We start from the raw sequence: 15,728 nt of genomic DNA, 5'->3' as shown, positions 1-15,728 counted from the left end.
TTTATTTGTCTGGCTTGCAGCCTGTTTCAATTGTGAATGGCTTAAGTGGCATTCTTCCCAACCGTATTAAAAAAATTGAGCTAAAAACAATACAGTATACATTAAGAAATAGTAACATAATACACGGTATGTATAAAGGTAAAGGTAAAAGTTCCCCTCGCACATATCTGCTAGTCATTCCCTAAGTCAACAGGGAAACCAGATTCACTTAACAAGTGTGTTACTGACTTAACCATTGCCACGATTCACTTAACAACAGTGGCAGGAAAGGTTGTAAAATTGGGCAAAACTCATTTCACAAATGTCTGGCTTAGCAACATAAATTTTGGGCTTAAGTCGCGGTCTACCTGTATATACACACTAATGTCTGTATACAGACCTGTGTCTGTATGTATTACACAGGGGTGGGATTCAGCCGGTTCAGGCAAACCGGATGCTAATTTGAATCTGGTTTGCCAAACTGGTTGTTCCAAGGACTGGCTGACCCCGCCCACCTCGCCCCACCCCTCCCAGGAGTCTCCACGCGGCCCGTTTTGGATGCCAGGTAAGTGCAGGGCACGCACAGAAGCTCTGGGAGGGGGAAAAACGGGCCTACTGGAAGTCCGGAAACAATGCCTGGGGGAGGCAGTTTTCGCCCTCCTGGAGGCTTCGAGAAACCCTTCAGAGTCTGGGGCAGGCGAAAATGCCCCCCCCCCCACCATGGTGCAGGAGGTCGAGCAGGCCACACCCCCATGGCCACGCCCACCCAGCAACCAGGCAGCGCACCAGTTGCTGAAATTTTTCAATCCCACCCTGGTTATAGTTTATTTTAATGGGTTGGATGCCACCCATAAAACAGGAATTCTTGGATAGAACAAAACTGCAGTACGTTTACAAAGTGAACATGTGGAGTATTATTTAAATCTCCTTTCCACAAACTCTTATGCATCTCTCTCTCTCTCTCTCTCTTTTTTTTTTTGCTACAGTGCAGGATGCGGAAGGACCGGAGCCATCTGTGCGATAGATTACACATGGAATTTGTTGAAAGCCGGGGTAAGGAGGATTTAGAGCAGTCGACATGCTGGGGAAAAAAAACAAAAACTAGGCCATCTTATGCAAGTGATTAGAGCTTTATAGAAGAATAATCAAGTTTTGTATGGCCACGGGCAAAACTTGAAAATTAGTTGGGAGAAAAAGCAGACGACTTAAACCACTGTCAGGGAAAAAGGAAAGGCCGTTTTAATTGTTTGAAGCGTGCAGTGTTGCAGCAGAGAGAGAGAGAAAATAAATAAATTAAGCCATTTGTAAATGCTCAATAGAATTTTTGAAATTTTAAATTTCTTCCGTGCGGAAAAAAAAAAATCCATTGCTCGTGTTTCCGTTGCAGAAAATTCCAGAGGAATTCAACGTGTTTAATTTAATACAAGAAATGAGGACTCAAAGGCATTCTGCAGTGCAGACTAAGGTAAACTTGTCTTCGGGAGCCTAAAAAGTGGCATGATGGTTTTTGGGGAACGGCGTCGAACGATCCTAAGCTCCTCCTGTCTTTTATCTCGTGCGCACAGGAACAGTACGAGCTTGTTCATCGAGCCATAGCGCAGTTATTCGAGAAACAGTTGCAAAAATACGAGAGCTGCGCAGCGTGGAAAATTGCGGATGGATTGGTATGTGGCTTGGGTCACAGTTTTTTCTTTTATTTTAAATATTTTTTTAAAAAGATCATTTAAAATGATTACTTTATCATTTCCATGACTTGAACTTTGCTTCGTTTAGCCTTGTTTCCTTTCCTGGTGAGCAGTTTTGGAAATACTGTGGAGTGCCTGAATAAACTTCCAGCTGCTTTGGACCTAGTTAAACCACAATTTTGAGTCCTGCATAACGTTACATTAATTTTCTCTTTTGACATTTCTTATTAAACTTCTCCGCAGGGCTCTTTTGAACTTGGCTGGCCGCAGTTGTGTGATTTGACACTTCTGAGACACCAGAGTTATTTTTTAAAATTTTTTTAAATTTGCATTTATATCCCGCCCTTCTCCGAAGACTCAGGGCGGCTTACACTGTGTTAAGCAATAGTCTTCATCCATTTGTATATTATATACAAAGTCAACTTATTGCCCCCAACAATCTGGGTCCTCATTTTACCTACCTTATAAAGGATGGAAGGCTGAGTCAACCTTGGGCCTGGTGGGACTAGAACCTGCAGTAATTGCAAGCAGCTGTGTTAATAACAGACTGTCTTAGCAGTCTGAGCCACCAGAGCCCCCCCCCTTTTTTTTTTGTTATTGACACTGCCAATGCTAAATAACACCCAGTCATTTAGATCAGGGGTCTCCAAACATGGAAACTTTTAAGACTTGTGGACTTCAACTCCAGCCAGGAATTCTGGGAGTTGAAGTCCACAAGTCTTAAAGTGGCCACATTTGGATACCCCTGATTTAGATCACCAACCGACTTACCCAGTGGTGGGTTTCAAATTTTTTTACTACCGGTTCTGTGGGTGTGGCTTGGTGGGCATGGCATGGCATGGCTTGGTGGGCGTGGCACAGGAAGGATACTGTAAAATCTCCATTCCCACCCCACTCCGGGGGAAGAGTACTGTAAAATCCCCATTTCCTCCTGATCAGCTGGGACTCTGGAGGCAGAGAATAGATGGGGGCGGGGCCAGTTAGAACTTGTACTACCGGTTCTCCGAACTACTCAAAATTTCCACTACCGGTTCTCTAGAACTGGTCAGAACCTGCTGAAACCCAACTCTGGACTTACCTTACTTATCTTTGTTTTGAAGGCCTCTTTATATGATGCATTCATAGAAACTGACCTGGATACTAAATAAATCTTTTAATTTGTACTTCGTATTGAGTAGGTCAAAATGAAACCGGGTATAACTTCTGCTGTAGTTGCTTGGATGCCAGTTTTCAACTTTTTTTTTGGACAAATTGCAGATTTGCAAAGTTCAAAACGCACGTATCGGGGGGGTAGGGTATACTGTAATTGTAGGGTATGTTCTGGTCTGTCTCGTTTTACCTGTCTTTGCTCAAATTTCTTAAGACGCATTTTATTTCCAGACGTCAAAGGGCCGTTTCAAAGGCAGTTGTGCAATATCCAGTTTCAGTGAGTAACTCGAGCAAGGCAGCCACAGGCAGACAAAGCGTTCATCACCGCGTTGAAACGATTTGGCTTAGAGTGACCACATAAATGAGTTTTTAAAAGTGCCTGAATTTCTCTAGCCTGAGACATGAGCCGTGGCATTCCCGGGAAGGGCTCTTAATGCTTTAGTCACAAGATAAATATGTTGATGCCGGGCTGAAGTTTCGCATGACGTTCTTTAATCCTAGGAGTTTTAAAAAAACGGAGCAAGCTTCCCGTGGCTGATAACTTTTTACTAGAATTCCTCTGCCTCGTCATGCTGTTCCTGCATTGTTAAGTCGTTTTGCTTCTGGGCAGCGAAATAACATGAAACATACCTACACGTAGTCCTTAGCTTACGACCGCAATTGAGCCCGACATTTCCATTGCTAAGTGAATCTTGCTTGTCGGGGTTCCAAGGAATAGACCCATAGCAAGCAGAACTCCAAGGCAGGTAGATTCCTCAAAGAATAGCTTTATTGAATGTATCATATTGGCACAGATCTGGTGAAAACCGACTCTGAAGGTTCCTGCGGTTTTCACCTAATTAACAGAGAAAGTTTGTCACTTTCTCAAAACAATCAGTGACACGGTCCAATCACAGCGCTGTCTGGTTGCCTGGTGACATCACTCCGCCTTCCTCTACCCAGGTGTGAGAATGTCCTTGGTTCCCAAGAGAAAGTATTTTGCTTTGGCTACAAACCCCCAGCTATCTAAAATCCACCCCTCCCTATGCCCTGGGCTCCAGTGTGGCAACACTGAAGCATCCCAGGTGGCTTCAGCCAGGTCAGCTTCAGGGTTGACACTTGTCCCATTTTGTGACTTTCCCTGCCACAGTCGTTAAATGAATCACTGCAGTTAATTTAGCAAGATGGTTGTTAAGCCAATCCGGTTTCCCCACGGACTTTGCAGGTCAGAAGTTCGCCAAAGGCGGGAATCACGTGACCCCCCCCTTCCCCCCTCCCGGGGAACACTGCAAACTGTCATAAATATGAAGCCGTTGGCAAGGGCCTGGCTTTTGATCACGTGACCATGGGGGAGGCTGCAACGGCCATAAGTGTGGAAAATGGCCGTAAGTCACTTTTTTCCCCCAGTGCTGTTGTAACTTTGAACGGTCACTAAACAAACAATTGTAAGTCAAGGACTGTTTATACTCACATTTTATTTTTAGGTCGCACGGTGTTAGCTTGTGTGGAGATGGGCAGCATAAAAAACCTGAATGAATGAATGAAAAAGAAAGAAAGAAAAGGAAGGAAGGAAGGAAGAAAGAGAAAAAAGAGAAAGAAGGAAAAAGGAAGGAAGGAGAAGGAGAGAGAGAGAGAGAGAGAGAGAGAGAGAGAGAGAAAGAAAGAAAGAAAGAAAGAAAGAAAGAAAGAAAGATCAAATTTCCATAACATTTTGCATTCTCATTTTGTTTCTAGAACGTTAATTTAATTTTTTGTTTGTGGGGGAGGCAGTTTAAAAGTTTGAATGAATCAATTCCTCCGACTCTTTATTCCTTCGACAGAACGAAGTTAACGCCGAGAACGCCACCGTCAGTTCTGGAGACCCGGAGAAGCAGGATTCCCCTCCCCCGAAGCCACCTCGAACTCGCAGGTACCCTTTTGAATCAACTCTCGGTCAATCATTTGGGATCAACGTGATGTGGCTTCATTTCTGTTTCCCTTGCTGCCTAAACCGAATTCAGGCCTTCTGCTCCTGATGCAGAGAAAGGAATGTTCCAGCAATTCTGTTGGGAAACGCCCAGGCAAGCGGGGGGGGGGAGGACTCCCAACAGAGGATTAAACTAGATTCCTTGTGCAGCCACAAGTGATTCAGGGTTGATCCATTCCTCCCCACTCAGCCACCTGCCCACCCAAGCTCCATAGAACCTTATCTATCTGTTCCCAAGAGACGCCAAACAGTCCGGGGGGAGATTCCTGTACAGGTAATCCTCGACTTATGACCACAATTGAGCTCCAGGTTTCCATTGCTAAATGAAGCCGTTGTTTAGTAAAATTTGCTCCATTTTGCGACCTCTTTTTTTAGCATAGATTGATTAGAATAGAAGGCTAGTTTAGTCTAGTCTAGAGTAGAGTAGAGTAGAGTAGAGTAGAACGGAATGGAACGGAACGGAACAGAACAGAACAGAACAAATGGAATGGAATGGAATGGAATGGAATTAGAATTAATAGAAGAGAATGGAATGGAATGCGGAATGGAACAGAACAGAACAGATGGAATGGAATTAGAATTAGAATTAGAATTAATAGAAGAGAATGGAATGGAATGCGGAATGGAACAGAACAGAACAGATGGAATGGAATTAGAATTAGAATTAGAATTAATAGAAGAGAATGGAATGGAATGCGGAATGGAACAGAACAGAACAGATGGAATGGAATTAGAATTAGAATTAGAATTAATAGAAGAGAATGGAATGGAATGCGGAATGGAACAGAACAGAACAGATGGAATGGAATGGAATGGAAGGAATTAGAATTAGAATTAATAGAAGAGAATGGAATGGAATACGGAATGGAACAGAACAGAACAGAACAGAATAGAATAGAATAGAATAACAGAGCTGGAAAGGGCCTTGGAGGTCTTCTAGTCCAACCCTATGCCTGTGATGGTGAACCTGTGGGGGGGGGGGTGGAAGGGTGGTGCGTGCATGTGGGGTGGGGATGGGGGTGGGGCACCCCCTGCTCCCTGTTTTTGGTTCCCAGAGGCTTCAGAGAGGCCTGCTAGCACAAAAATGGGGGGTCACGTGCGCATGCGTGAGGGGAACACAGGGGGAGGGTATATACATGCGTGGGGGCCGGGGCCTGCGGAGGGCATTGCATTATGGGTGCCTGCACACGCGCGCATGCTTTTGCGCGCACGCTTTTGGCACCCGAGGGGAAAAAGGTTCACCATCACTGCCCTATGCCATTCCACACAAGTGCTGTCCAATCTCTTCTTAGAAGCCTCCAGTTGATGGAGCACTTACAACTTCCGGTGACAAGTTTGTTCCATTGGTTAATTGTTCTCACTGTCAGGAAATTTCTCCTGATGCAGCAGAAATTTTGGGCTCGGTTGTGGCCATAAGTCGAGGACAACCTCCATAAAACGATGATGACAATTTGCACCAAGACAAATTCTTTGTGTGTCCAATCACACTTGGCCAATAAAAACTTCTATTCTATTCTATTCTATTCTGCTCTGCTCTGTTCTGCTCTGCTCTGCTCTGCTCTGCTCTGCTCTACTCTTTTTTTTATTTCTATTATTTCTCTTTCCATTTCCATTTCCATTTCTATTCGCCTGAAGTTGATTCCAGGGCAGTGCCAGCAGTGTTAGGAACAGTCCCTACTGAGTATAGGGATGGCATGCTATTGCCACCTTCTGGCACGTTTTTTCAACTTCCTAAGATGATGCCCACAGTCCTGGCATTCCTTGGTGGCTTGCCACGAAGGATGAATTTGGGAGATGTGGCAGATCTCGGTCCCTGTTGGTCCTGGAGAGATTGTGAGACACGATGACCTACTCTCAGTGTGCAGAGGGATATGTTTTATTGTCAGAATATTAATGCAGGATCCAACACCTTTACCTTTAACCTGGATAGCTTTGCAATATTAATTAAATTTATACGCCTCCCGGTGACTCTGGGTGGTTTACAAACAAACTTAAAACAAAGTAGGACCATAAAAATACAAAACGAAGCCAAAATGGCAGAGCAACAAAACCGAACAATGGGTTTCCAGCAAACCAATTGAAAAAAAAAAAAAAAAGAAAACAGGCTAAATAGGGGTTGGGCTAGAAGACCTCCGAGATCCCTTCCAATCCTATTATTCTATGTTCTGAATTAAAAAGAGGCTTTAGTCGTTCCAACCAAACAGATATTTTAAAATCTGCCACAAGACAGCATTGCTTTTCTGCTGACTGGAAAATTAAAATTAAAATATCCGGAGGAAGTAAACGGATCTTGGTAATTCCCAGAGACAACATGATCCATCCTTTTTGTCACAGCGTATTAAATATTGTCTTGGTCTTCAGCATCTTTAGTCATTCTGATCTGGCTTTTATTCAAATATGGAACATACAGATTGAGAATGGTGGAAGGAAGTGTGATTTCAAAGGCTTTTGCTATTTTATACACAGCGTTGAATCTTAAAACGTCTACAATTGAGAATAATATCGCCTTATAAAAAGGTAAAGGTTCCCCTTGCACATATGTGCTAGTCGTTCCCGACTCTAGGGGGCAGTGCTCATCTCCCTTTCAAAGCCGAAGAGCCAGCGCTGTCCGAAGACGTCTCCGTGGTCATGTGGCCGGCATGACTAAATGCCAAAGACGCACAGAACTCTGTTACCTTCCCACCAAAGATGGTCCCTATTTTTTCTACTTGCCTTTTTTACGTGCTTTCAAACTGCTAGATTGGCAGAAGCTGGGACAAGTAACGGGAGCTCACCCCGTTACACGGCACTAGGGATTCGAACCGCTAACTGCCGACCTTTCGATTGAAAAGCTCAGCGTCTTAGCCACTGATCCACTGTGTCCCACATAATATTGCCTTATACTTAATTGCAATATGCAGGTAATCCTCAACTTACGAATGCAGCTCAGCCCAAAATTTATGTTGCTAAAAGAGGCAGTTGTTAAGCGAATTGTGCCAGGTTTTGTGACCTTTTTTACCACAGTTGTTAAGTGAATCAGTGTACGCTTTAAGTGAATCTTGCTCTTGGTATGCAAATCTGGCTTCCATTGATTTGGCTTGGTGGAAGGTTACAAATGGAGACCCCATGACCATCATAAATACATAAAATGCATAAATACATGCCAAGGGCTCAAATTTTGATCGTGTGACCCATGGGGATGCTGCGGCGGTCGTTAGGTGTGAAAACCAGTCATAAGTCACTTTTTCCAACCTCGTTGTAAGTTTGAATGGTCCCTAAATGAATGATTGTAACTTGAGGACTACCAGTATAGCAACAGCACTTAGACTTCTATACTGCACCATGACGCTTTATAGAGCTGTGGTTAGAATGAAGTATTGCAGGCAAATTCTGCCCACTGTCAGAAGTTTGATCCTGACCGGCTCTAGGTTGACTCAGCCTTCCATCCTTCCGAGGTTGGTAAAATGAGGATCCAGATTGTTGAGGGCAACAGGCTGATTCTGTAAACCGCTTAGAGAAGGCTGTAAAGCACTGTGAAGCGGTATATAAGTCTAAGTGCTATTGGTATTTATAGCCCTCTCTAAGCGGTTTACAGAGCCAGCTTCTTGCCTCCAACAATCTGGGTCCTCATTTTATCTACCTCGGAAGGATGGAAGGCCGAGTTAACCTTGAGCCAGTCAGGATCGAGTTCCTGGCTGTGGGCAGAGTCAGCCTGCAATACTACATTCTAACCACTGCGCCACTAGGAAGGAGAATGAGAAACGGAACAAGTGGGAAGGGAGGGAGGGAGGAATAGCAATAGCACTTAAACTTATATACCACTTTACAGTGCTTTACAGCCCTCTCTAAGTTGTTTAAAAAATCACCATATTGCCTCCAACTCTGAGTCCTCATTTTACCAGCCTCGGAAGGGTGGAAGGCTGAGTCAACCTTGAAACTGGTCAGGATCGAACTGCTGGCAGTCGGCAGAGTCCGCCTGCAATGCTTATATTTTAACCCACTGTGCCACCACGGCTCCAATCTCTATTATCTCATCCACGCGTGTGTCTTGTGTATCAGAAATACTCACCGTAGTCTTCTCACGTTTGTTCCTAGCTGCCTTGTAGAGGGAGACGTGAAAGAAGAAATTTTGCAGGCCCCAGAGCCCCATCCGGTCCCGCCCATTCTAACCCCATCGCCTCCTTCGGCCTACCCGACCGTGACGACGGTGTGGCAAGACAGTGACAGATACCACCCCAAGCCTGTGTTGCACATGGTGTCCTCAGAGCACCCGACCGACCTCAACGAAAATTACGGTAAATCCAGGGAATATTCAGGGAAGCACGAATTCCCGGACCCCGCCGACAAAAAGCTGGAACACAACTTGAGTTTCGAAATTAAGAAAGTGCCCCTTCAGGAAGGACCACGCAGCTTCGACGGAAACCCTCTTCTGAGTCGGGGAAATGCACTTAAAATTAAAACGGGCCCGCCGGGCGCAGCAGAGATGGCCTCGAAACCACAGGAGCGCGGCTCCGGCGATGCCCCTACGGAGGCCGTCCAGAACCCTTGCAGCGAATGCAATCTGCAGCCGGTCACTCCAGTTGCAATATCTTTTCTGGAAGGACATCAGGGCCTTACTACAGATGTAGTAAGGCCAGACTGTTTGCCCCTTAATAAAGAGAAGGGACAAGCCATGTGGTCCTTAGAAGAGACTAAAAACGAGCGTTCCTTCTCCGAGGAGCCACCTTTACCTGTTTTATGTCGCGAAGTTAAAAATCTGTCCGTAGACTCGGGTGTGCCAGGTCAGATGGACACCCCACCCGGGGAACCGGCAGGCCACTGCCACGGTGGCACGCTGCCGGTTAGGGCACCTCTGTGTTTTACCAATCCCCTGCACTCGGATGACTCTGACACGGAGGAAAAAAACTCTGAGGGGGACGTGGCACGTAGCCCGTCGAACAGCGTCTCCGTGGCAAGCGCCACGGTTTCCGCGGCGACTAATACAGAAAACGTTTCTGCGAGAAAAGTGTTGCCCATGTCCATCGCGGGGCAGGATAATCCGGTCCCAATGCATTCCGAATCTGATAAAGGTAAGCTGTGCTAAATTTTATTTATGTGAATTAGGGAAGGTGGGGGGGGGGGAATGAAACGAGAGCGAATTGTGCACACCAGGAGGTGGGGGTCCTTGGTGCTCTCTGAGCTTGGTAGTTTTCTTGCAGATGTTTCATTACCACACTAGGTAACATCATCAGTGCTAGAAGGGAGTGGAGTTTGCTATACTAATGGCGTGTCCTTTCTGTGTCACTGGGAATATTCTTGGTGGTTCCTTGATTAGGCCGTTTTCTCTTTGTTTGAATTGGTGGTTGCTTGATTGGAGTATCGTTTACTCCTTGATTATTGGCCTAGTGTTAATTTTGCTTTTCCTCTCTGCTCATCTGGGTGTTGATTGCTGGTGAGGAGGTGTTTTGGTCTGTTTATTTCCTTTTTGGCTTTTCGAGACAAATCAGCCATCGACGGGCGCATAGGGATAAACAACACCTACATACCATTCGCATAGAGATCAGCAACATCCGCATTAGCCACTAGTATATAAAAAAGAGCAAACCTGGCCAATCTGTCACCAAATCTGACAGCTCATGGCAGTTTATAACGGCAAAAAATAGCTGTACGCAACCATGAAGCCAAAAAATAATTTAAAAACAGCATGACTAAATACACCAGCTATAGGTTCTACCAACACAGGTAGTTTTAACTACTAACGACTCTGTGGAATAGCTCAGCTTCTACTGGTTTGTGGATTGATGTTAATATCTGTGGGACTGGCGAGGGAGGATTCCGCCATAGAGCGGGAAGCAACTTTTTGGGCCCTTCCTTCAGATTCAGGATAAATTAATCTCTCCTGCTGGGCGCTGAGCTCATGTCGTAGCATTGTTGCAGCAATTCCCCTTCCTTGCCAGTCTTAAAATTTGCCTAAATCCTTAGCTGATTTGTCAATTAGCTTGGTTAAAGGTCTGTGTGTTCCTTTGTGATCAAATCATTATAGCCTTACTCTGTTCCAGTTGTGAAGTGGCCATCTTGCAAAGTGAGTTAATAAATCATATGGTAGCAACTATTATAGGAGGAATTGCTCTAAAGCAGGGGTACTGGGCTGTGGCCAGTGGTGAAATCCAATTTTTTTTTTACTACTGGTTCTGTGGGTGTGGCTTGGTGGGTACCAAGGGGGTACCCCTTGGCAGGGGAAGGATACTGCAAAATCCCCATTCCTTCCCCACTCCTGGGGGAAGGATATTGCAAAAGCTCCATTCCTTCCCCACTCCAGGGGAAGGATATTGCAAAATCCCCATTCCTTCCCCACTCCTGGGGGAAGAACACTGCAAAATCCCCATTCCTTCCCCACTCCTGGGGGAAGAACACTGCAAAATCCCATTCCTTCCCCACTCCTGGGGGAAGGATATTGCAAAATCTCCATTCCTTCCCCACTCCAGGGGAAGGATACTGCAAAATCCCCATTCCTTCTCCACTCCTGGGGGAAGAACACTGCAAAATCCTCATTCCTTCCCCACTCCTGGGGGAAGGATATTGCAAAATCTCCATTCCTTCCCCACTCCTGGGGGAAGGATATTGCAAAATCTCCATTCCCCCCACTCCAGGGGAAGGATACTGCAAAATCCCCATTCCTTTCTCACTCGTGGGGGAAGGATATTGCAAAATCTCCATTCTCACCCCACTCCTGGGGGAAGGATACTGCAAAATCCCCATTCCCTCCCCACTCTGGGGCCAGCCAGAGATGGTATTTGCCGGTTCTCCAAACTGCTCAAAATTTCCGTTACCGGTTTTCCAGAACCTGTCAAAACCTGCTGGATTTCACCCTTGGTTGTGGTCTGTTCAAAAACGGGCCGCACAAGTGGCAGATGAAACGCGCACATAAATTCACTTGCTGTGTCACTTGCACAAAAGGAGCTGCACATGTGCGCGCGTGCACAAGCACCTGCTGCTCACACTTGAAACCTGGATAAGGTTTCCTGGCTGTTCTGCTCCCTGACGGTTTTTAATTCAACCCAAAATGCAGGTTAGAATAGAATAGAATAGAATAGAATAGAATAGAATAGAATAGAATAGAATAGAATAGAATAGAATAGAATACTTTATTGGCCAAGTGTGATTGGACACACAAGGAATACGATCTCAGTGTACATAAAGAAAACATAAAATATATTCATCAAGAATCATAAGATAGAACACTTGGTGATAGTCATAGGATACTAATAAGCTATCCAATCATAGTAGGAAACAATAAAAACAATATAAGTTGTAAAGATACAAGCAACATGGATATAGCCATAAATGGGAAGAGATAGGTACCAGTAAGGAAGAGAAGAAGAATAGTAGTGAATAGTTTTGACAGTGTTGAGGGAATTATTTGTTTAGCAGAGTGATGGCCTTCGGGAAAAAACTGTCCTTGTGTCTAGTTGTTCTGGTGTGTAGTACTCTGTAGCGTAGTTTTGAGGGTAGGAGTTGAAACAGTTTATGTCCAGGATGCAAGGGGTCTATAAATATTTTCCCAGCCCTCTTTTTGATTCGTGCAGTATGCAGGTCCTCAATGGAAGGCAGGTTGGTAGCCATTATTTTTTCTGCAGTTCTAATGATCCTCTGAAGTCTGCGTCTGTCTTGTTGGGTTGCAGAACCAAACCAGACAGTTATGGAGGTGCAGATGACAGACTCAGTAATTCCTCTGTAGAAAGTAAAAATGGTGATTCCTCCCCCCCACTTGCCAGAAGGAATGCTGGAATTGCTTGTGCTTGCAAGTCCACAGGGTAGGTTTTTCTCCCTCCCCCTTGCACTGGGAGGGCATGTACCAAAATGCCGGACTGGGGTCAAATAACAACCTGTTTTGGGGAGCTGCGACCCTTGCATATTCATTTATAGGCAGACCTCAGTTTACGACCACAGTTGAGCCCCACATTTATGTTGTTAAGTGAGTTGGCTCCGTTCTACCACTTTTCTCGCTGCATTTTGTTAAGCGAATCCCCGCAGGTCTCAAATTAGTAACCCGGTGGTTAAGCGAACCTGCTTTCCCCCCTGACTTCGCCCGTCAGAAGGTCGCAAAAGGGGATCATCATGTGTGACTCCGGGACACTGCGACCGTCATAAATGTGAGTCAGTCGTTCAAGCGTCCAAATGTAAATCAGGTGATCCTGGGGATGCTACCACGGTCATAAACGTGTTGAGAAACGGCCACGAGTCACTATTTTTCGGTGCCGTTGTGACTTTGAACCATCACCAAATGAACTGTTGTAAGTTGAGGACTGTGTTTAGGTTGCTGGACGATTTCTTCTGTTGACCATGGAACCTCCTGGTTCACCTGGTCGAGCCTTTCCTGCAGCTACTTGAGCTGGGAAAGTTGAATTAGAACTCTGAGCTCCGTTTTCTGGGTCTCCGCAGCTTCGTTTTGTTTTAAAATGCGATCGCTAACGTCTTATTGAGCTTATTTTTTTAAAAAAAATCCAGGTTTACTTTTGTTTTTACAAAAATACATGTTTTTTTTTTAAAATTGTTTTAGTCACAGCTTTGCCAAAAAATCCTGCTCTTCAACAGTCGGCCGAATGGAATTTGTTACAAGACCAGAACACCTCCGAACAACCAAAATGTACAGTAAGTAGGATAACACAAGAGAAAGAATATGGATAAGATGCTTATAATGGCCATTGGGAATATGCTGTTTAGTGTGTGTAAATCATTGCTATTTGGCAGCTTCCTAAGGAATCACTCGATTTATGAATTCAGACCCAATTTGTAGAACGTAATCTGTGGAATTTTGTTGTGGGTAATTACTGATAGCTTGAAGATATCTTCGGTGGAATAATAATTACCGTTTAGTTCTTGCTTTGGAATCTCATGAATAGAATGGGAGAATAGTGTGTCCTTCCTCTAGTGTGGGAACTTGTTGAAGAAGCTCCCTTAACTCTTTGACAGCACATTTTAAACCTTGGCAACTTGAAGCCTGGCGGATTTTCAACTCCCAGAATTCCCCAGCCAGCTTTGAGTTGAGTTAGGATCCCCGCACCTTTAATCGAGTGCTGGGAGGATGAAAGGTAGCTTTCACGTTGAGTGGTGTTGGGCTTCAGTGTTGATGTGAGGTCTAGGAAACAGCTTCCCAGATGTTTTGCCAACAACTATGTCTGCACACCTCACAGGGAAATGAGCAGGCTACTGTCTTTAGAGCCAGTAGCCTTGAAATCTCTTTTCCAGATCAGGATTCATTAAGCCCAGCACATACTGGCCATTAAAGCCCTTGGCTGTAGTTTTAATCTTAGACATTTGCCCATCAGCGAATTCAACAGTGAGGGCAAGAATATGTAGCGGGTGCTTTATTTTATTCTAGTTTGTTTGCAGGTACTCTTGTCTTTTTTTTTTTTTTTTTGCAGATGTTTCATTATCCAACTAGGTAATATCATCATGAGTTAAATGTAGGGTTTGCTCCCCCTTTAACGAATAGATAGGCAGGAGAAGCTGTAGAAACAGAGAGCAAACTACACACTTACTCACACAGATGATGTTAGCAATAGCACTAGCACTTAGACTTATATACCGCTTCACAGTGCTTTACAGTCCTCTCTGAGCGGTTTACAGAGTCAGCATATCGCCCCTGACAATCTGGGTCCTCATTTTACGGACCTCGGAAGGATGGAAGGCTGAATCTGTCTGGAGCCAGTCAGGATCGAACTCAGTGGTGGTATTTAGCCGGTTCGGACAGGTTCAGACGAACTGGTAGTGGCGACCTGTGGGTGGGCCACCCTGCTCCGGCACTATAACATCCTATTTATCCACATTTTCTAAGCCGTGTGCATGCGTTCAAGCCCCGTGCACGAGTAAAGCTCATGTGCACTCACATTTTCAGTGCGCGGCAAACTGGTGGTAAAATTATGTGAAACCCACCTCGGATTGAACTGCTGGCAGAGGGCAGAATTAGCCTGCAATACTGCATTCTAACCACTGCGCCACTAGGACTCTTCTTCTCTGTCACCTAGTTAGATAAGAAAACATCTGCAAATAACCAAGTTCAGAGAGCAGCAGGAACTCGGTAGTTCAATGCTGAGGTGCGGAGATTCCGTTATTTTGGAATATATAACGCTTGTCATTCTGATGTGTGCCTTTAGCTCACAGTTCTTATATGTACTTTTATGTTAACAGGGAATGAAAATCGCTGAGTCTTCACAACTTGGTAAGCCACCTAAGAACTTACAGAATACTGCCACTAATAAAAATTCAATTCAGACTGTTGTGGGTTGAGAATTGTGTCATTTAACAGAACTATATGAAATCAACTCTGATGCATTAGTAAAAATGCACTTCCACTTATAAGGAAAACTATTGTTAACTAATTGTTAAGCCCTTACTAGGTGAACTTCTAGGAATGGTGAATGGAAGCTGAAGAAACTTTGCTACTTATGTTGGCTTGGTCAGGAATCTTGAGTTATAAACTGTAACTGCCTGTAAGGAACATATAGTTAGATTGTGATAGGCCAATGAAGGGTATGAATGTGTGTTTTCAATTTATTTTACCACTCAACTCCAGCTGACTCTGGGCAGCTCACAAAATATTACCATAAATATCCAATACAGACTAAAGCGAGATGGAATCCAGTTACCGTATACAAACAAACAAAAATAACAATAATTATTTATTATTATTTATTTATTTGATTTGATTTTTATACCGCCCTTCTCCCGAAGGACTCAGGGCGGTGTACAGGCAACAATAAAATACAAACACCACAATATACAATTTAAAATACGAGTTAAAAAACTTATTATAATTAGCCTAGAACTTTAAAATTTATAAAACCAAACCCCATTTAAAATTAGTAGAAAATTTAAAATCGATAAAATTTATGTAATTTAAAATTTAAAATTTAAGCCAGCCCCGCGCGAATAAAAAGGTATGTCTTCAGTTCGCGGCGGAAAGTCCGAAGGTCAGGTATTTGACGTAAGCCTGGGGGAAGCTCGTCCCA

The 15,728-nt window shown here is 44.4% G+C and overlaps 1 protein-coding gene across 1 annotated transcript in view; it reads left to right on the top strand.

The window, feature by feature from the left end:
- The window catches only part of PTPN12 (protein tyrosine phosphatase non-receptor type 12), a 60,540-nt gene that overhangs the window by 41,255 nt on the left and 3,557 nt on the right, over positions 1-15,728 (top strand). The window contains exons 9-15 of the mRNA XM_058190307.1: positions 966-1,032; positions 1,367-1,444; positions 1,545-1,643; positions 4,613-4,701; positions 8,833-9,806; positions 13,277-13,368; positions 14,908-14,938. Coding sequence (XP_058046290.1) covers positions 966-1,032; positions 1,367-1,444; positions 1,545-1,643; positions 4,613-4,701; positions 8,833-9,806; positions 13,277-13,368; positions 14,908-14,938 — 1,430 coding nt within the window. The remainder of the gene's footprint in view (positions 1-965; positions 1,033-1,366; positions 1,445-1,544; positions 1,644-4,612; positions 4,702-8,832; positions 9,807-13,276; positions 13,369-14,907; positions 14,939-15,728) is intronic.

The sequence above is a fragment of the Ahaetulla prasina genome, chromosome 7, assembly GCF_028640845.1.
Source record: "Ahaetulla prasina isolate Xishuangbanna chromosome 7, ASM2864084v1, whole genome shotgun sequence".
Classification (NCBI taxonomy): domain Eukaryota; kingdom Metazoa; phylum Chordata; class Lepidosauria; order Squamata; family Colubridae; genus Ahaetulla; species Ahaetulla prasina.
This window is presented reverse-complemented; position numbering and strand designations above follow the sequence as displayed.